Consider the following 21,228-nt stretch of genomic DNA (forward strand, 5'->3'; position numbering starts at 1 on the left):
TTTAGTGCTGATAGAAGTTTTCATTTTCTCTTCTGTGAGGCTTTGTCGCTTTCTCGGAGTTCTCAAAGGGAGATTTGCTCTTTTTCTGCTTCTTTCACTGAAATGAGCGCAGCAAAACCTTACTGTAAAATTTGCAAATTAATATGTAGATTTTTCAAGTTGATATGGCTTCTAAGCTAATGGTTGTCAGCATGGACTGTGAGCCTTCCTAAAAGACTTTGTATAGTGAATTAGGAAATACAAGCGTGCTGTTAGTCTTAAATTCCTGTTACAGTTAAGCCACACTGGTAAAGGGCCTAACACTAGCAGATCACCAGAAATGAATGTTTATGTTGTTGACAGCCCACCCTTAAAGGGAAGGAAGATGGGTCATCACAGTGTTGGTATTTTTATTGAGATAGGAGGTCATTCCAGGGATTTACTTGGCTTGTCTTCGAGAAAAATGAAATAAAAAATAGATGTAGAACTGGTAGTTTTTCTTTGTAAGGTGATCTTAATTTAGAAGAAGAGTTAGTGAAATTCAGGTTTCAGATAGCTCATCTGAGTGACAGAAGAATAATTTTGCCTTTTATGTGTTACACAGGAATAGTGTGATAACATGGAAAAGTGCAGCCAGGAAAGTGAGGCAGCCACCTACTAGAATACTGGATGTTCTCACTAGTACTCACTCTTTATTTGCTGGAAAAACAGAGAACAAGTGACACTGTGTGGTAGGAAGCAGCAGCTAGGTCAGGTTGCACTGGGGGATTTTTTGTTTGTTTTTCTTTATTTCTTTGGATTTTTCTGCCAGATGTAGCACACTGTCTGGCTGTACAAGAAAAAGACGTGCATTAGTGTAGGTGATAAAATACAAGTCTATTTTAAACCAGAAATACTTTAGTGTAGAATCTCTACTTTTCTTTGTGTTTTGCATTCTGAAACTTACATCTTAGTGTAGAAGGAAAAAAAAAGCCTGTGTTGCATAATTACTATTTTCTGTAAATCATTTGCCTTGTCTGTCCTAAGTAGTCTGAAAATTTTATTTTTTTCATCTGAGTACTTCAACACATCTGGTTCATTACTGAATATAGCAAAGACTGTATTCTAGAGGTATCTGTTTCATTGCAGTATTACGTAAAGTAAAAAGCACTGAGACCTCTTTTTCAAGTTAGGTCTTGCTCAGATCCTTTGTTTTTTTAAATACACGAAGGAGAAGAATGTGTTTTCACCAGTGTTCCACTGATGACACTTCCTCCCATGGTAGATGAGTTTGTCTGGATTGCAGAAAAGGCAGTACTCGTGCCCCATGGTTGGGTTTTTTTCTTCATTTAGTTCTGGCTTTGAAGCAAAAGTAAGATTTATGAAACATTAATTTTTAACATCAGGGGTTTGGCATAATTACATGGAATCCCAAAGTTTTAATTATTAATATTGCTACTGTCAAAAACATGTATTGTATATACTCCTAGCATGCTATGAATAGTAAAAGCCTTGCTAAAAAGATAGATTTTTAGAAGTATAGAGCAGGGGATACAGAAAGATTTCAGGATTCCTTTCAGATAATGTTTTGAAAGGCATGTGGATTTATGTAGGGTTAAGGTAATGCTTCTCATTAGATGCTTCACTGAAAAAAGTGAGCATCTCTGTGGAGCCTGTGAAATGAGTTTCAGAGGAGCTCTATACATTTTATGTAATGTATTGTGTGCAAGGAATAGAGTGAGGAAAACTCTGTGTGTGCTAGATGTATGTGGTGTTCTCTCCCCACCAGCCTCATCTGCAGGCGCATGCCTGGCACCCTGTGTGTCCCGGGAGCTGCTGTGGGCTGTGCCTGGCACCCTGTGTGTCCCTGGAGCTGCTGTGGGCTGTGCCTGGCACCCTGTGTGTCCCGGGAGCTGCTGTGGGCTGTGCCTGGCACCCTGTGTGTCCCGGGAGCTGCTGTGGGCTGTGCCTGGCACCCTGTGTGTCCCTGGAGCTGCTGTGGGCTGTGCCTGGCACCCTGTGTGTCCCGGGAGCTGCTGTGGGCTGTGCCTGGCACCCTGTGTGTCCCGGGAGCTGCTGTGGGCTGTGCCTGGCACCCTGTGTGTCCCGGGAGCTGCTGTGGGCTGTGCCTGGCACCCTGTGTGTCCCGGGAGCTGCTGTGGGCTGTGCCTGGCACCCTGCGTGTCCCTGGAGCTGCTGTGGGCTGTGCCTGGCACCCTGCGTGTCCCTGGAGCTGCTGTGGGCTGTGCCTGGCACCCTGTGTGTCCCGGGAGCTGCTGTGGGCTGTGCCTGGCACCCTGCGTGTCCCTGGAGCTGCTGTGGGCTGTGCCTGGCACCCTGTGTGTCCCGGGAGCTGCTGTGGGCTGTGCCTGGCACCCTGCGTGTCCCGGGAGCTGCTGTGGGCTGTGCCTGGCACCCTGTGTGTCCCGGGAGCTGCTGTGGGCTGTGCCTGGCACCCTGTGTGTCCCTGGAGCTGCTGTGGGCTGTGCCTGGCACCCTGCGTGTCCCGGGAGCTGCTGTGGGCTGTGCCTGGCACCCTGCGTGTCCCGGGAGCTGCTGTGGGCTGTGCCTGGCACCCTGTGTGTCCCGGGAGCTGCTGTGGGCTGTGCCTGGCACCCTGTGTGTCCCGGGAGCTGCTGTGGGCTGTGCCTGGCACCCTGTGTGTCCCGGGAGCTGCTGTGGGCTGTGCCTGGCACCCTGTGTGTCCCAGAGCAGGGGCTGGTGAGGCACAGCAGAGCGCACCCTGTGCTGTTGAAAGGCCGCGTTCCATCACAGAGCTGCTTACGCAGCCACTCTGTGAGCAGGATCATTGGTTAGCTAGTGGATGTAACCATCAGTCTGAACAGTGATGTGTTTGTAGCTTTGGAATGTTGCCATAAGTGGGTCATACCCAGAAAAAAGCTTCAGTCACAATATTATTAATCTTGCCATGGCACAGTAGTTTGTAGTATGGGCATATGTATGCTAGGTTTTAATTTATATTAATTTTAGTTAAATTGCATTTTTATATGTCTAATAATAAGAGCTGTGTAATCTGTTATTAACAACAATAATGCAAATTAATTTGAGGATCGGATGCAAGTGGACTCTAGCAAGATGTGTTTGCAACATAAAATACTGCTTTCTATAGCTTAGCAGTAAAAGTTTCCGAGAAACTCCTTACTGCTCTTGTTAATGTTTTTGTCTCTCATCATAGGTGCTGTAGGTGCACTCTTAAAGCTGGAAATTTATGTGACAATTACATAATTTATTTGACTTTTTTTTTTTCTCTTGTGTTGTAATTCATTTTGAGCAGTAAGCTAGCATAAATCAGAATGCCACCTAAAGAAAATGCTGTAGTCTTTCTCTAGCTTCTCCTTCCCAACCCTGGACTGCTTTAGAAGCAAATGTTGGTGTAATTGTATGATGAAAGACAATAATAAGCTATTTTTCAGCCAGGCCAATTCACTGCTGCCTAAACAGCTGTGTTCCCACACAGACAAAGAAAAAGAACAAGACACACTGGCTGGGGGCAAAGGCAGGACTCCTGCTTTTTTGGTATTGCTGACATATGTTGATTTACAGAAACTGTAATTTAATTAACATTAATCTGTTTTACACAATATAAATAGCTACAGCAGGGATTATTTGTCTTTTTCAACTGCCACATAATTTTCCACATGAAAAGTAAAATGTTGAACATGGATGTTCTTGTACACTCTAACACAACACTTCTTGTTGTGGTGCTTCCACATTGCAAAAATTTAAAAACTGGTTTGTTGCTGGTAATCCCGTGTAATCCTTACAAAACCTTCATTCTTAATTTTCTTTTTTTAGGTATTCAGATTCAAAGCAGATTATGATCCGTAGCTTTATATGCTGTGTGTATACTGTTACCTTTTAGCCCTATCTATTATTAGTAGATGGATGTAATTGATTGAAGTAATTAAAATATTTTTTCCTGCCAGTGTGCAACCATAAATTCACATGGTTGTAACATTTCTTCTACCTAGAACACAGGCTGTAGAGAAATAAAGAAATCAGGTTTATTTTTTAGAAATTTTTAGTAGGACATGATCTCACAAAATAATTCTCCTTTTAAAGAGATTAGACACTTAATGGTTAACGTAAGTGTCCAGCACTCTGGTAATCTACCACTTTATTTTAAAATGGTTTCCTCCACATATGATACTTTTTTCATTTTTGTGTTATTTGTTAATCATTGTCATTAACTATGTAGCTATCCCAGGTTCAGTAAAGGTCAGTTTATTTAGCAGGTATAGTGGAATACCTGAAAAGTATGCTACATTGGTTGCCTAGCAAAGGGCACATATGTAATGGGTAGTCAATAAAATAAATTTTATGTTAAAAAAACTTATTTGAGTCTAACTGTTTGACTACTTTGAGATGTTATTTTGCAGACACAAGGAGGCAGGCTCTGATAAAAAAAAATCTCTGGCCTGTAATAACTGAAAAAATCTTGTCTCCAACTGTGGCATAAGCAGTTGGACTGATGAGTTGTTTTGTCAGGTTTTTTTACAAATTGCAAGGTTTTAGAGGTAACTGTATCTTCCAAAAACTTAAAGTTTGGAGTTAAAAGCAAGATTTTCATTAATGGCTGTTGTTTCAGCCTTCCAGTTGCATTGTTAATCTCTTTGCAGAAATATATGGTAGTCTGTATTTACTGAACATTCATGTTCTAATTCTAAAGTCTTGAGAGAATGCTAGTGAGTTGCCAGAAAAGGACTGATGTTTCATGAACAGTGTTTGGATAATCAATTAATTCATGTGAGAAATTATGTTTCTAGTAACTTTCAAAAAGCAAAGTGTGGTGATTTTTGCTTTACAGTCTACTAAACATCAGAAAAAAATAATGTAAGGTCAGTAGATATGATCTATATAAAAGAGGCATGAAAAAAATCTTCAGTTTTTAATTCTTGAGATGGAAAAGCATCAGAGAAATGCTTCCAGACTCTTGTATTAATAATTGTGATTTTGTGAGATCAAGCAAGAGAGAAAAGCAAGAGACAACTTTTATTCCACTAGTTGCCAACCTCTTGAACCAAAAGTCATTCAGCTTTTAACAGAAATGTCCATCTGTTAAATGTGACTGACTTGTCACTTTCAAGTGTAGTCAGACACCTGTGAAACAAGCTTCTCTTTGCATACAAATTATAAGAGATTTTTAGTATTACTGTTACAAAAAAAGGACTGTGAAGTTCATGGCCAGACTAAGAATTTGGGAAATATAGTTACTGTGCAATTTTGCAACTGAAATACCATTATTTTTTACCAATTCTTATCCTTTACCTATCCAATTAGTCCTTCTTAATAGGAATTACTAATAATGGTCAAATATTTTAATTGAGCTTTTAAATTATTCAACTTATTATTGTATCTTGGTGCATTCTGAATGATTAATTTAGAAGATGCATGTAATTAGGAAGTCTTAATAAAATTAAAAGTAAGTGGTATTTGCTGTATTTGGAGAGATTCAGCACATGCTTAGTATTAGTAACCTCATTTCTACTGGGACATTGTGGAATTCAAATGCATAAAAAAATGTGCTTGTAGAATTCTGTATCTAATATGATCAAATCCCTGAGCTTTCCAGTTTAAATATTCAGATTTAGTCCATTTGTAAAAGTACATTTTCCATATTCTCATATTGCTGGTGGCAGAGATCTGTTTTGTGGGCTACTAATACAACAAATGTTTTAAAGTCTTTTATTAGAGCTGGCATACAGAAAAATAGATTTAATCTGTTCTTTACTCAGGTTAAGCTAGTATGTGTAAGTCAGATATTTAAGTAAATACCAGTTTCATAGTGTACTGTGAGTCTTGATTCTGCTAGGAGTAGAAGCTAAAACTTTTTCTCAATTTAAACTTTTCCCCTTGCTTTCTATTTTTTTTTTCTGTTTTCAGTCTGTTTGTTTGCTCTGATTATTTCAAAGATTTGTAACTGGGGAAGACTGTGCTTTTAAAACTGCTTTGTCTGCGGAGACAGAAAAACTAAAAAAGTGGTGGAAATAACAAAGATAATTGTATAAACTCCACAATCCTTAAAGCAAACTGTGGGTAGTGGCAAAAATTAGGATGAGATTAACTGTTGTGTAGTATTTTGGGCTTTGCTTTGATTATGTAGGTAATATGTTAAAACAATCTGTTCTAACAGAGAATGAGAACGTATAGAACAAGTGTGCTTCAGAGATTGAAACCTTTTCTGAGTTACATGTATTTGTGTTAAACTCCTAAACTTCACTTGTATAGTGTAAATATACTAAGCTGCATTTTTCCGTCATATAATTCAATTTTTTTTCTGTATATCTTTTTTTACTCTGCTTCTCTGGAAGCAGAATTAACAACTGTCTTTTTCTGCCTGAGATATGCTGCTGCCTTTGAAGGAGGGGTGCATCAACATCAACATTCTGATTTGCAGAATCACAAGACTGTTGAGGTTGAAGGCCTTTGTACATCACCTTGTGCAATGCCTTTCTCAGAGCATAATCACTGGGGCAGGTTGGTCGGGACTCTCTGCAGGCAGTTTTTGAACATCCCCAGGGATGGTGACTCTACTGTTGGGAGCAACCTGTTCCAGTGTGTGATTACCCAGACAGTAGAAGATTTTTCTTATGTTTAAATGGGCTTTCTTGTATTTCATTTTGAGCCCATTGCCTCTCATCCTGTCTACTGGACACCACTGAGAAGGGTCTGGCTTTGTCTTCACTCCCCACTGATCCCCTCCTCTTGTCAGATATTTAGCCACAGTGCTAAGACCCTCTTTGCTTTTCGAGAGTTAAACAATGTGAGCTCTGCCTCTCCTGGTGTGACACATCCCTAGCCTTTCGTCAGCCTTGTGGCCCTTCCCATGTCTGGTACTGGGAGCCCAGGGCTGCAGGTGTGGCGCACCAGTGCTGAGTAGAGTGGAAAGATCACTCGCCTCGGCTGCTGGCAACGCTTCTCCTAATTCAGCTGTGGGTGCTGGTAGCCAATAAGGTCAGGAGTGCGCTTTGGAAGCTTATCTCCTGGTCATCTAGGGTGCTTTGGTTCACCTCACAGAGTAGTTCAAACACATGGCATATGCTTCTTCCAGTTTAAACTAAACAAAATGGTGTTTCACATTTGTGCTCTAATCACTAAAAGCTGTTTTATCCTCGTGACTTGACCGCAACTAATCCAGAGTAGCTGCCTTCTACTCTTTTTGCATTCTAGAGATCTCAATTGCTATAAATCCTATGTTTAATGTAGCTTTTCTGTTTTATTTGGAATTGCTTTATTTTCTTTATTTAACTGTAGAGACCAGCTTTTAAAAATATGCGTAGTTTAAATATTGTAGGAAAGCTAAGAAGTTTATGAATTGTACATATAACTCTTACTCAAATTTTACAAGACCAAAATAAGTCCTTAAACCAGACAGAAGTGTGGTAATGTGAAATACAATTATTTCCTGAGATTCCTAGTAGGTATTTGTTATTTGTTTTGTCATCTAACCTTAATAGTTACCAGTCACGTTTGTCTTTGGAAATTTTGTCTTGCCTATTTAGCTTGTCTGTAATATTCTATTATTAAAATGAATTGTAAGGGGACTTGCTTGAGTCCTTACTTTCAGGAGTTTTAAGAGGCATTTGAGATCATTTTGGCTTAATAAAATTTGTCTGGCATGTAACATACTATACTGTTACCCACTCATTTTCTTCAGTAAGATTTAGAATACTGTGAAAGAATCTGGGAGGCAAGAGGGTCATGATGCCATCTTCTCTTGAGTTTCTTATATTTTTTTTAATCTTCATTTCCTACACTTTTGCATTATATATATATTTTTTTACAGGTTTCCCTAAGTTAATTTTACTTGAAAATAAGTATTTGAAAGTAATTTGGTTTCTCTGGAATGTTTTAGATTTTCAGTTGATGCTGCTCGTCTAATGTCTTGTCTTTTGCAAGTTTCCTTTGGCATCATATAATGAAGAGACAGTGTAAGACCTTCCAAGTTTGTTTGTCAGTATGTTAAATCTATTTGTAAAAGTCCTTGAATTCAGGCAGCTTGGACTTAGCCATGTAAAAATATATTTATTATCTGCATGCAGAAATTACATGATTGAAATACGACACACTAATGTTTATGAGAACAAGAGCATTTTTATGTGAAAATGTTTCCAGTAGTTTTGGATTTGAGTAGAATCCGATTTAATGTCTTTGTGCCCTTTGCTTCCCACATTTGTATTCCAGCTGTTGGATTCCTGTACCAAGCATTTAACAAACGTTTTTCTGTCAGTGGTTTGACAAAGGGATGTAGAATATGAATGAGTGATAAATTATGGCCTGGTAAAGCTTTCATCCCTTAATCAGAATCAAAATATCACTAAAATTTATTGCAATGTTATTTGTTACTATTTTATGTCCGTTTCTTACTATCAAATGTCAAAATCACTTCAGTTGCTAATAATTTATTTTCTATGCTAGAGAATTAAATACACACAGGAAAAAAGAAGTATAATCTTTTGATCCTGTTAGGCCAGGATAAAGAAAGATGGGTTGTAGGACAGAATTCAGAAGATAGAGAATAAACCTATTGTGCTTGCTTGCTGGCTGGAACTTTTGTTCTCCAGTATTTTTCACTTGGCACAAATTTAGTTTAAAATGGGAGTGAGGGGAGTTTCAGTTGTTATCCAAACATAAATCTGGAGTAACTTACTGTGTATGAGGAATGAATGTCTGGCACATACTAGAGACAAAATACTTGCTCTGAAATTGTGCTGTGTATTAGTAAAGGAAAAATAACATGGTATTACATGACATAAATAAAGGCAGAGAAGTTTCTGTAAAGCTCACTGTATAATTCCTGCCAGCACACCCACACTTAGTATTTACTGAACAAAGATTAAGGGCAGCAAATCAAGATGTATATTTTGTAGTTGTCTTGGCAAAACATTTTTGTGAGAATGATTACTTGCCAAGTCTTTATGAATTTGAAGATAAATGTCCTGTCTGCAAACTCTGAGCAAACTCTCTTAGTTAATAATTGGCAAAACAGTTGTGTCTTTGTATGTGAAATTACAAGTGACTTTAGCTCTACTTCTGATGTTATTTAATATTTAAACATTAGTTCTCTCTAGCCTCCTTTACCTCCTTAGTACTTTAATTTCTGCACATACAGTACTACTTTGTTGGCCACATAAAAGTCTTTTTTGCTACTTAGTTTGAATAGAGAGGAGCAGAAAACAGTTGTATCTATTATAAAACTGAGTGCATAAAACAAAAAGGAGGAATAAGTTCATTCATGTGTTTGATCCCAGATATTCCAGATCTTAATCATAAATAGTGAAGAGAGATAAAACATACAGGTCACTTAATTCCAAGATTGTCTACATTCTTCACATACATTTAGGCTTTGAAACTTTAAAATTTTTGCAGCTACATTGTATGGTTTTAGTTTTCATTTACATCAACATTTTTAGAAGCTTGGCTGTTCACAGAGGATTTTCTTTTATTAGAAGTTCTTAAACAAATGCCTCCTCTAAGTCAAGTTCTTTAGCTTTAAGAGTGTGTCACTGGTCATTAGGGACATGAACTTTAAACATTTTGTTCAATTTTTAGAGAAGTTCTGAAGAGAAAACCAAAATGATTTTGATGTAAAATGGCCTTTCAAGTGTCGTATTCTATAAGGTAAAACAATGCATTTGTAATACATAGCACTGTGAGGATTTCTTTTGTGGCATCTATACTGTTCTGGAGATTACTTTCCACCTATTAGAAATTGAACCACTTCCATTGAAGCAAAAGTTTTGTGACTTAGCAAACATAGTAATAATACTGTCCATAGCTTTTGCAATATTACAGAAATCAGAACAGCTGTATTTAATGGAATGTAAATAATTTGTTTTCTTTTGGATGTGGGAAAAGGGGCAACTGAACTCATGTCACTGTTGACTTTCTTAGTGGAGATCCTGGAGGTGGTAAACTTTTGACCTCTCACTCATGAGTTATTGCTACTGAGATTACTTGTCAGTGTAAATGTGGAGGAGAGTTCTTTGACCATTAATTGCTAGTTTAAAATTTGTCTGATTATATTAACAAAGGAAAGGTATGTTTTGCTCTTGCTGCCGAAAATTTAGTATTGAGGTGCATTTGTCTGTTTGCTGCAAGTTAGGCAGGAGAAGGACAATAGATTTACTTCACTAGGTGAAAACATATTTTTCAGTTGTAAAAACATGTGTTTTTACAATAAGTAATACTTGTGTGATCAAGCACACACAAAAGATACGCAAGAGAACACCTTAACTGGCAAAGGTAGTAGTGTCAAAACCAGCACAGTCTTACAGGTAGCCTTCTTGTAAAATACATGGGACATTTCAAAATCGGAGCAGAGAGGACAACAGAAGACACAAATGTGAAAAAACTTGCATTTGGAAATAAATTAATTTCTTTTCCTTATGAATATGATATAGTAATACTCAAAAATGGAAAAAGTATAACTAGTAGATGCTTTTTCCTGTTGTCAGCAGTAAGGCAAAGGATTGCTTACTGCTTTCAGATTCACTCCCATATTGCTTTTCATACAGATAATTTCAAAACTAAAATTTTAAAACATTGAAAGGTTATTATATTTATTTCAGTATTGTCTTTCAAGATAAATACAAATTTATTTCTTCCTCTACCTATTTTGTTTTTTTTTTTCCTAGAAATCTCTAGTTCATTCAGTTTTTCAACTATTTCACCTTCTGTTTGTTCGGTAAGTTTAATGGTAGAGGTTTTCAATCCCAAAGTTTTACTTTTGACTAGAGCAGCACTGAGTAAAGCAGTAAGTGTACCTAAACACACTTATCAACATTCTGTGTGTCACTGATGAGATTCAAACTGGTAGAGTGTACTTTTCTTCTGTTTCTTCAGTTCATCAACTGAAACTGATGTTTGTGGAGATTTTGACTGGTTGTGTCTGTTTTGCATTTCCTGATGTGAAGGTTGTGTCATCTTTCATTGCAATCAGGTTTTATCAGTGTTTTATCAATAGCATCAAGCCAAGACTACCTCTTGGCTCTGCATGCTACTAGGTAGTGATGCTCTGCCAATAGTTGTTTTCACAGATATCCTGCTCTTTCTTGATCACCACTTGCCTGACAAAAAAGGAGTAGCTTTTGCCTTTATCTCAATGATGGCCTCATCAGAGGCCTGTCTGTGGACAGGTTAGTCCTTCTTTCAAACGTATAAATCTATGTGAAGAAGTGACTATGCAAAAATTCCAGACTTCAAAAAGATCACAGTAAATTCTCGTGTTAGGGTAACTTAAGTGTGCTTTCACCTTTTGCTAGTTCATGAGATCTTTCAGGAAATCTTAATTTCTATAGGCAGTGGTACAAATTGGGACTTGATGGCTGCATGTGGTAACTTTCTACTGTGGTCAGTTGTGTGGCACAGAAGTGTAATTGCTGTGACAGGTGAACACATTTAATCTTACCTCAGGTGACATCAATAGTCTGTCTCTAGGATGTCTCTGTTCCTGTCATCTTAGAGATGCTTCTGCAAGAGCACCTTCACTCTTTCTTGACAGTCTGTGCTTTGGATAATAGTACTTGGATTTTTAACAACCTAGGAGCCTTGGGTACCTTGGTCCTAGAATCTTGTTAGGAGGAAGGTGTTAGTGGGCAAGATTACTTGGTGTCACCCACAGTGTAAATTTATGTATGGACAAGAAAAACGTTTTTCTTGTTTCTGTAACTATTGTTCTCTGGCATGTTATTTTTGTGTGTTCAAGAGTTGTTCTGCATTTGTTCATTGGAGTGCCTGAAGGAGTCTTAAAGTCTTTCTCAGCTGTTGAAATCCTAAGAGGGGAGAAGGCTGTTTTTTCAGGACTTTATACAGAGCATACAGATGTCTCAGTCAAGTAAATACAACCCTTGGGATATTAGTGAATATAGTGAAGGAAAAATTATCTGGCTTTCGCAATTTAAATGGGTGTATTTGGAATGAGAGTGGAAAAACCTACATACAGGTAACACAAGAGTAACAGTTACAATGTAGATGATCTTTTAATTTTTAAACTGATCAAGGCTAAAGACGTTTTTAAGATCCATTTATATGGAAACAAAGTTCTTTTTATGTTCTATTTATGTTATATAAATGAATTATGGACGAGATCTGAAGATGCATACTTCAGCAAGTAGGGTAAATCTATATCCTGTAATGTACAAATATATTTTGAATTTGTCACTCTAATGCATATCAGTCTAAAATTAATTTATTTGCCTCTGAAAATATCTAATCTTGGCATTCATCAAAAAGAAATAGCTGATCTAGATGCTTCATAGGTTTAGCAACCTTACGTTAATTCTTAAGTTTTATATTGTTAAATTATACCATGAAATGGGTTCAGGGGAGCTTACAATCAAGTATGTACTTAAAAATCAATTTAATTGAAGACTGCAAATTAACTCCTTGTCATGTGATGGTGGTATTTTAATTGATGACTGCTTTTAATATTAATTTTAGTGCCTTAGATGCAATTCTGTCTCTCTCTGTGTTTGACTGTCTTTGAAATCTAATTTCAGCCTTACATGTGCTATTTTTGTAATGTTTAACATTAACATGTCAGCATCCTGAAGATAAATAAGGCGGATTTAAGAGTACCCTTATCAGTAATTAGCTTAATAGTAATGTTGCCACTTGATGAAACCCACATAGAAATTCTTCCATTTGTTATATTTAAGTATTGTAGTTGTTCTTAAGTTTTTAGTAATTTCTTTAGTTTTGTTCAAGACTTTCACTTGGTTGTTCTTTACTGAAAACTTGAATACGAAGATGCTAGATCGTTCTATACATTGTAATAGTAAAAACAGAGAGGCACTGGAGAGCACAAGTATTTTATTATTCAGGGGTAGTGTCTTTAAATGAATAGGCAACCCAACAGCTTTATCATTGAAAAATAAGTGAGCTTTGCAGTCCCAAATTAGGAATGTATGCTTAGTCTGGTTTGAACACTCAGTTGTATATAAAATAGGAAATACTACTTTAAAAATCCAAGAAAACTTAGTTAAATTATGGCACTCACTAGCAGAATCTAAGTTTTGTAGAAAGATATTGAATTTTATCAGACAAATTGCTAATAGGTGGAAAAGGCAGACAAGCTTGTGAGTATAAAATGTTTTCTTCTGCGGCAAACATCAGGATAAGTGCAATGTGATAGCAATTTTGTTATATTCATGTTTACTGAGGTAATTTGAAGGGAAAAGATTCTCTCTAGTGTATGAAGAGGTGCTTGGGAGGAGCAAGATGCTAAAGCTGTGAGACAAGTTAGGATTGCTTGCAAGAGGGACATGGGGTATTCCATAATAACTACCTCATGACAATATTTGGTGGAGTTACAGCTTTTGATTCTTAAACTCTGCATTTGAAAGTGTTTTGTAGGACTCCCTTGAGAGTCAGAAGTGAGAGAGGAATATTTTTTTTTTGCGGGAAATGTTCTGCATTTGATTACTGAATGTTTCTGGCTATTTTCCCTTCTCCATGTGTGTTAATCGTAGCAAATAATGCTTACTCGTGTTAGCTCACAGTTTTATGAAGCCTATAAAGTTCTGCCATGTGCAAATCTAAAACTTACAGGTTTTTGGTAGTAAAAAGATAATTATTAATCAGAAGATATTAATCATTCATCTTCAAGATCTTACTAAAACCTGGCAACTCTATTTGGAGGGGAAGATTGATAAAGTCTGTCCTGCCTGATGTAAGGATCAGGTTTGTGTAAAGATCAGTGTTTGATGCTATGTATGCATATACATGGAGTTAGTAGGTACTTAGTACCATTTGCTCAAGGCTTTTAAGGATAATTGGCTCCTGCTACATGAAGTTCCATTTATATCCGTACACTCTCTCAAATCACTTTAAAGTTCCTGTTTGGGTGAGTTGCAAGTGAGGTTGTGGTAGTTTGTAAAAGCACTTGATATTGCATAACAGTGGTACAAACATCAGTTTAAAATGAGTAGGAATATTCATTGGGGGAAAATAAAGTGTAAATCTCCCCAAACTATCTCCTAGTATCTCTGCAAGGCCTAACCTTACATTTTGCTGTCACTGCTCACTCCTTCTGGAGTCTGTATATGGTTAAATGATGAGTTTGACCTTCATGTATATTGGGGGGCATTGCATTGTTGGCTTAAGAGTTCTGCTTCAGATAATGACTTGCAGTGTTTTTTGTGTGTTTTTGTATCATTTCAAGGTCGTTTGTATGCAATGCAGACCGGGATGAAGATTGACAGTAAAACGCCAGAATGCCGTAAATTTTTATCCAAACTTATGGATCAGTTGGAAGCTGTAAGTAGAATTTATTGCTTTCCTCAAAAATTATCATAATATTAATTAATTTTTATTCAAATTTCTGGAAATACTGTCTCTGCAGCTATTCTGCATGCAAGCATACTGCATGAACTTCAGTTGTGTGTAATAAATTGCAGAAGGATTGGAAGGAGATAAAGCTCTATGTGCGTATGCATGCACTAACGTAATTGGAATTTTGCCATAAGATTTTGTGTAGACAGCATAAATTAAAATGATTTATTTATACATGTTCTCATGACAAATCTTAATTCATTAGGAAGTCAATGCAGGTGTTCTAGAAGACTTTTTAAAATTCATTTACCTTTGATTCCTTGAAGTCTGTACAGTTATTTTCACTGCTGTAGGAGTTTATAGCCTAGTCCTGGGATGCTTTTGAAATCTCTAACCTGAACTGTTGTATCCAGGGAGTTTTTAAAAATACTGTTTAAAAGATAACGATACTTCTGATTGTATCCTATGTTAGAGATAGGAGATTTTATTTTTTAAAATCTTGTAAACACAAGTCTATTCTGTGTGAGTAAGGGATAGCTATGCCATGCTCTTCTAAGTGGACCTGATACTAATTGAAAGCCTTAAGTAGAAGAGAGTTTAAGAAAGGTAAAGTTGTGGTACAAATGGTCAGTTTAAGTTCCCGGAGTTGTTTATGTTCATACCCTGTAGTTTTCAGTGTTCTCAAAGGAAGAAGTTTGTTGATTCTAAGTGCTCATTTGGAAGCAAAAAGTGGTGTTGAAAAATGAAGCAGCAGTTCTTTTTTTGTTCAGTACTGGTGATTCCATCCAAAGTCCAGCAGTGCCTGAAGAGATTGTGTGGAACTAGATTGAAGGAACAGCCTTCACTTATGAAAGATCGCTTGCCCACTGAAGTATTCAAGGCCAGGTTGGATAAGTCCTGAGGAACCTCTTCTATTGAATGGCATCCCTGCTCACAGCAGGGGAGTTGGAACTAGATGACCCTTCAGGTCCTTTCCAATTCAAACCATTCTGTGATTTTTCAGAAAAAAATTGAAACATGAGCCATTTGTCTTTTTTTTCATAACTTGTACTTTTTGCTTTTTTATCACTGATTTTTTGCAATGGAAAATTCAGTGTACAGTGATTTCTTGGTGTGTTATTTAATCAGATTTTGGCATCTTTGATAGGACTGGGGTTTGTGATCAAAGGGAGAAAGAGATAGCAGAAGTGAGATTAACACTCAAAAGGATTTTGCTGTTCATTTCCTAAGAAATGTTGGGATTTCCTGGGTTACTTGTGGTACTGCAGCAGTTTATCTGCAGCATTCAGTTACCCCTTCTGTTTCAAAATTGAAAAGAGTGAAAAAGCATCAAAAAATCTATAGTTTCAGCTTTTGGTTACTGGTAAGATTGTCTGGGTGACAACTTATGCAAAGGTATTGAATATTCTTCTGTGTATCCAGGTGGGTGAAGGATGGAGAGAGCACTCCTGGTCAAGTCTAATAGAGTAGTTTTGGGGGTAGGAAATTGGGGCTTGTGGGAAAGCTCCTGCTGTAATTTAGGAACTGCTGTTTTGAGTCTGCCCATAACCACCAGGGGGCGCAGAGGGGTGCGGTTTAATTTTTTTTAAGATTAAGCCTAAATGCATTGAGTTTTAGGTTGAAATTTTGTATCGATGTTTAAAACACCAGTACTGCTATATTGTGTGAAGCATAATTTCAGAAGTAAACAGCTTGGTTAACTTTAGTACTTTTAGAAGTGTATGTAAGTGTCAGTTGTGTGTTTGAAGTAATTGAGCATCAGATCAAGTATAGTAATCAGTTCTTTTCTGAGGGTGAGGTATACAGATAGGTTAGGGAAATATATGTGTATACAAACAGGTTTTTCCTGAGTTAGCTTCAGTGTCTTGAATGTTTCATTTGAACACATGAATTTTGGTACTTTTACAAGAAAATTACACTTTGTAAAACAAATACTGTTTGAAAAGTACATAGAGTAGTTTGAGTAAAGCATTTAAATTTAAAATTCTATTTGGAAAGCTTATATTTAACTACTGAAATGAAGTAACATTTCTGGCAACATTCTATGTCTTAGAAAAGTTGGCAGCAATCTAAAAAATATGGAAATACTGCCTGCATGATTAAAATTTTCTTCGCACGCACAGTGAAAAATAACTTCCATTCAGAGATTGTTTTTAAATCTTTTGGCAAAATAAAGGCTGCAGGTTAGTATCATGCAGTGTTCCTGTTTTTGTTCTCTAAGGATAACCTGAGATTTCCTTATGTGCAAACAGTAAGCCTATTCAGAAGCTGTAAATCCACCTGTTGTAACTGTTAGAGGGTTGTTTGCTTTACTGATTTTTATTAGGAAACCTGAGGATTCTGGTACTCTAACATCTTTGAAAAGAGTTCTTTCAATTGAAATACGGTGCTTACACTGAAAATTCCAGTAAATCCATAGGTCACCAGGCAGGTCAAGGTAGGGCTCAGACACTTTGAAAGATGTAATGAACTGCAGTGAAATAACCTCACAAGAGGAGAGATACGTGACGACTCTGATCTACAGCACCTTTTTAAAGCATGCATTACTTTACCAGTTGAACTGTGTTGAATCTTGACACAAGCTTCAGTGCTGGGTTTTTAAGATGCTGAGGGGAAAAATATCTGTTGCTGTTCCTTCACAGCATTGTAGCTGTGTTTATTTTTAACCTTGGTGGAGAAGATGTTGGGGTGTTGATGGTTTTTCTAAGCATTTTGTGACTGAAGATTCAGAGCTACTTATTCATAATATTTCTCTCTCCCCAAGAGTGTGCGTTCTCTTTCACATGCTGCTTTTAGCATTTGTTATGTTAGAAGCTGCAGATTTGTAAAACAAAGTGTAAGTTGTTTCTTTTTAAATTATACTTGACCTTGTGTAAATCGGCAGGTTCTTTTTGTGTTTGCAGAATTGCTACAGTCTAATAAAGTAATTAATGTATTTTTCCAACATTTTTCAGATGAAAAAGCAATTTGGTGATAATGAAGCAATTACTCAGGAAATTGTTGGCTCTGCTCATGTGGAGAATTATGCCTTGAAAATGTTTTTGTATGCAGACAATGAAGACAGAGCTGGGCAATTTCATAAGTAGGTGAAAATCTTTTTTTTCTTATCTGAAGATACTGGTCAGGGAATGTGAATATCCAGACTCTTTAATTTGAGTGGAAGCAAGAATTGAGATTTAGTACATTCTTTTCTCTTCTGGAAAACTCACTTTGTTACTATTTATAGCTCTCTAGCGTCACACATTAACTGGTATCCTCCTCCTTATGCTCCTTAAAGAGTTGCTTACCCACTGGCATGCCTTCTAAAACCACAGGCTAATATTGTGCTTTATTTTATCAAGCATGTTATAGTTTCTATTGACCAGTGATAGTAGAATAGTTGTGATGATCCATTATGTGTTTTGGTTTACAGCAATTACTACGGCATGTTCATGTATTTTTCTAAGCTAATACAGGATTTCTGGTGTCCTACAAATTCCAAGCAAGAAACTAAGTTCAGAACACGTAACCAGTTTTTAAAAATGCTGAATATTTTCTGCATAGTAGTTAGGAGACTAATCAGTATTGGTAGATTTAAATGCTGTGAAGCAGCTTCTGTAACATCAGATTAAAAGAGAAAAAAACCAATGTTTGGCTTGAAATAAGCCAGTATGATCTAAGATTACAATGTGTAAAATGTGATTCTGAGAGAGTGACATTGCCAAGTTAGCAAAATGCTTTCTTTTTTGCAGAAACATGATAAAGTCCTTTTATACTGCAAGTCTCCTGATAGATGTTCTAACAGTATTTGGGGAGCTCTCTGAAGAGGTAAGTGTCAGGCGTATGAGTGTATTATCTGATTGCTTTTCCAAGCACAGACATTGCTTTTATATGTCGTGAATATGAATTTCAAATAACAATGCAGCCAAATACTTGTTAGAAAGCCATAATGAATCATGCAAAGTATTTCAAATAAATTGTAGATTTACATAGAAATACTAGACATCTGTTAGAAGATGCTTCATGACAAGTATCAATTAGAAACTCAAAGTCTGCTTTTTACATTGAGCAAGTGACAATGCTTATGGGGGAAAAATGATGCAAGGCTCCTAGCTTTGTCCACCTTTACTTTTTTCCATGTCCTGTTTGAAATTCACAGGCTTTGCATCCTGTACGTAAATCCCCAATCTGGTAAGTGTGCCTAAAGTGTAGTTGTACTTGCTCAGTTTAAAATGCAGTTGTTGTGGCTACTTTCATTTGTAAATATTGGAAAGACGGTAAGGCATAGTCTTAATAGGGATGCACTTCTGGAATACTATAGGATGTAGGTGTAGATACTAAAGATAGGTCTTACCCAAGAGAAATGCTTGGTGAAGAGTTCTTGTGAGATTCTCCATCTTCCGTAGCCTGAGACTATCAAAATACTCATCTTATTGAGAGGCACACATAAGTTTCCTTTTGGATGTGTTCTCTTAAAACTGTCTGCCCTGTGCCCTGACATCCTTTACTAGATCCAGTAATAACATTTCCTAGAGCCAGAGAGTGAATGCATATTTGCACATTGAATTGGACTGAAAAAAACCCATCCTAGTCTGTAGGAATCCAGTGCACAGGACAGTGCACTGATCAGTTGACTCCTCAGAGTACCTGACGCAATCCTGCTTTGAAGATGGAAGAAATTGTTACAAATGTCAGTGTAGAATGCTAGCAGTGGTACATTTTCTGTTGTGTCTTGGGGTTTTTTTGTTGTTGATGCTGAAAGGACAGAAATGCTTTGTAATTGGAAAGAAGCAGAATTCTCTCATTTTGTTTAATTGGTGAATACCGATGGTAAAAGAGAGTGTACAAGAAATATAGAAAATATTTGCTCCTCTGTATAGTATCATTACATTTCAACAGTTTATTTATCCATTCTCATGTAAAGGGATGATGGGAGAAGTATGACTTGACTGTCTTAGACTTCTGCAGAAGTTTTTTTCAGCCTGAGTTAAATTCAGCCTGACACCTGCTTATAGAACATGACATCTGTATTCAGACCACCGGCCTGTCTTTTCAATGGATAGTTGAAATCACCTTCATATGTGGACTATCAACTATTAAAAGGCTTTTAAAGCAATAGCATAAGGCACAGAAAGCAGATATTCAACACCTAGAATCAGAAAATGGGTGTTGAGCATAATATGTATGTTTTTAAATGGGAAGTGATTGATTATTGGGTAATAGGAATGGATTCTGTCACAGATGAAGAGTGGTTGTTCTGTATCTCCATGTTAGAACTAGGCAGAAGGATTTTCTGGAAGATTTGGTTTTACAAGACACAGCTTAGATCAGAGCAGTAGGAAGCTCTGCAATAGCAGCGTTCTTTTCATTTACCTCAGGAGTAGCGTTCATTCACTAGGGCATCTTTCTGAAAGGGGACAGCAGTGCGTGTTAAAAACAGACCAAACCAACAGCATTTCACTTCTCAGTTCTGGAACGATAAGCTTTGCAGTCGGGATGCAGGACAGACATCAAACACTTGGTTCCATTCTCCTCTCTCCATCCATCATCTTGGTGCCAGGGTTGGGGGTGCTTGGGCTGTCCTTCAATATGCTCTCCCAAGGGCACCACCAGATGGCCGAGGGCCTCGGCTGTGTCCCGAGGTGGGGGCACTGGGGCTGTTTTGTCCAGCGTGGGGCAGCCCTGGCCTGTCCTCACAGACACCCCGCCTGCCGTGCTGAGTTGCCAGCACCTGGGATGGACACCTGATACAGCTGCATCTTCACACTTTGTCAATAAATAATCACCATATTAGAATAGGGGAGAGATGTACAGGCTCTTAAATATTGCATAATAATCTTTTCTAAAAGTAGCATACTCTGGGTATGTGTTTTCTGTATTTTGTGGCTTCTAGAGTGTTTGTTAAAAATGAAGGAATTATTCTGTAACACTGACTGACCAGAAATGATTATTAAAACAAAGTTTAACAGAAAGCCATGTTTTCCAATTGCAATTTACCTTTTGGAGGTAGCGTGAATGCATTTTAATAAATACGTCATCAGAATAGGCTTTTTTCTGGAGAACATCTTGTTTTCAAAAATGAAGACCAGATCTTTCTCTTGGGTTGTGTAAGCATCCTGGGTGATACAATGTATTAAATATGAGCAAGGGAGCTTGCTGGAGATACCTTTTGTATTGTGTCTCTCTACCCTGTTCTAGATGACAGTGCAATAGGCTTTGTGAAGTACAGTATTGCATTTCAGTTTATTGATTTCTTAGAAACTTTGGATTTAATTTTCAAATTAATTTTTAATTTTTTAAAATAAAAATTTAATTTTTAAATTTTTGGGGTTGGTGTGAACTGTGGTTTCCCAGCCTGCATTGTTCATTTGGGCAAATTATTCCACTCATCCTTCCACATTTCTAATGTTTATATTCACCTTGATCCTTGATTTATGTTACCTCATAACTGTCAGAACTGGTTGTTTCCTATGCAACTGTTGGCAAAACAGTTGATTTGCATAATCAGTTTAATATTTCTTGCATCAATTGACAGCTCTTCCTGGATTAAACACTATTGTAACTGCCCAGGAGATACAAAGTGGCCAATCTTCCTTTCATGTTTTGACATGCTTAAAGTTGTACTTAGGAACAGTGAAGTATATTTTAAAAAACAAAATGGAAAATCTTAATGTCAGATAATATTGCAAACAAATCACATTAATCTGCAGTTACATCAGCCTTTTTGTGTTAATGCTTTTACATTAAATTTTAAATTTTTAAATAATATAATTAGAAGAAATTCCATATTTCTGATACTCAGTGGTAGCATTTAAAGTTTCAAGTATTTAAATCTAAAGTAAATAATCATCAAAGTTTATGGAGATAGGAAGCTTTCTTCATTATTTCATGTTAGTAATTACTACCCAGTACTATGTCTTTCATACTAGTTTTTCTTGGTATCATTTATTTCCTTTTCCTGATATGCTGCGCTAATTGAAGATCTCCACATTTTCC

The 21,228-nt window shown here is 37.0% G+C and overlaps 1 protein-coding gene across 4 annotated transcripts in view; it reads left to right on the forward strand.

The window, feature by feature from the left end:
* Nucleotides 1-21,228, forward strand: part of VTA1 (vesicle trafficking 1) — a 39,545-nt gene that overhangs the window by 579 nt on the left and 17,738 nt on the right. For 3 of the 4 annotated variants that reach the window (XM_059467910.1, XM_059467911.1, XM_059467914.1), the window contains exons 2-4: nt 14,144-14,238; nt 17,208-17,335; nt 17,985-18,060. In XM_059467910.1, coding sequence (XP_059323893.1) covers nt 14,144-14,238; nt 17,208-17,335; nt 17,985-18,060 — 299 coding nt within the window. Of the gene's footprint in view, nt 1-10,630; nt 10,667-14,143; nt 14,239-17,207; nt 17,336-17,984; nt 18,061-21,228 lie in introns of those variants that run through there. The other variant, XM_059467912.1, reaches the window with a different exon arrangement.

This window comes from Ammospiza nelsoni, chromosome 3 (genome assembly GCF_027579445.1).
Source record: "Ammospiza nelsoni isolate bAmmNel1 chromosome 3, bAmmNel1.pri, whole genome shotgun sequence".
NCBI lineage: Eukaryota > Metazoa > Chordata > Aves > Passeriformes > Passerellidae > Ammospiza > Ammospiza nelsoni.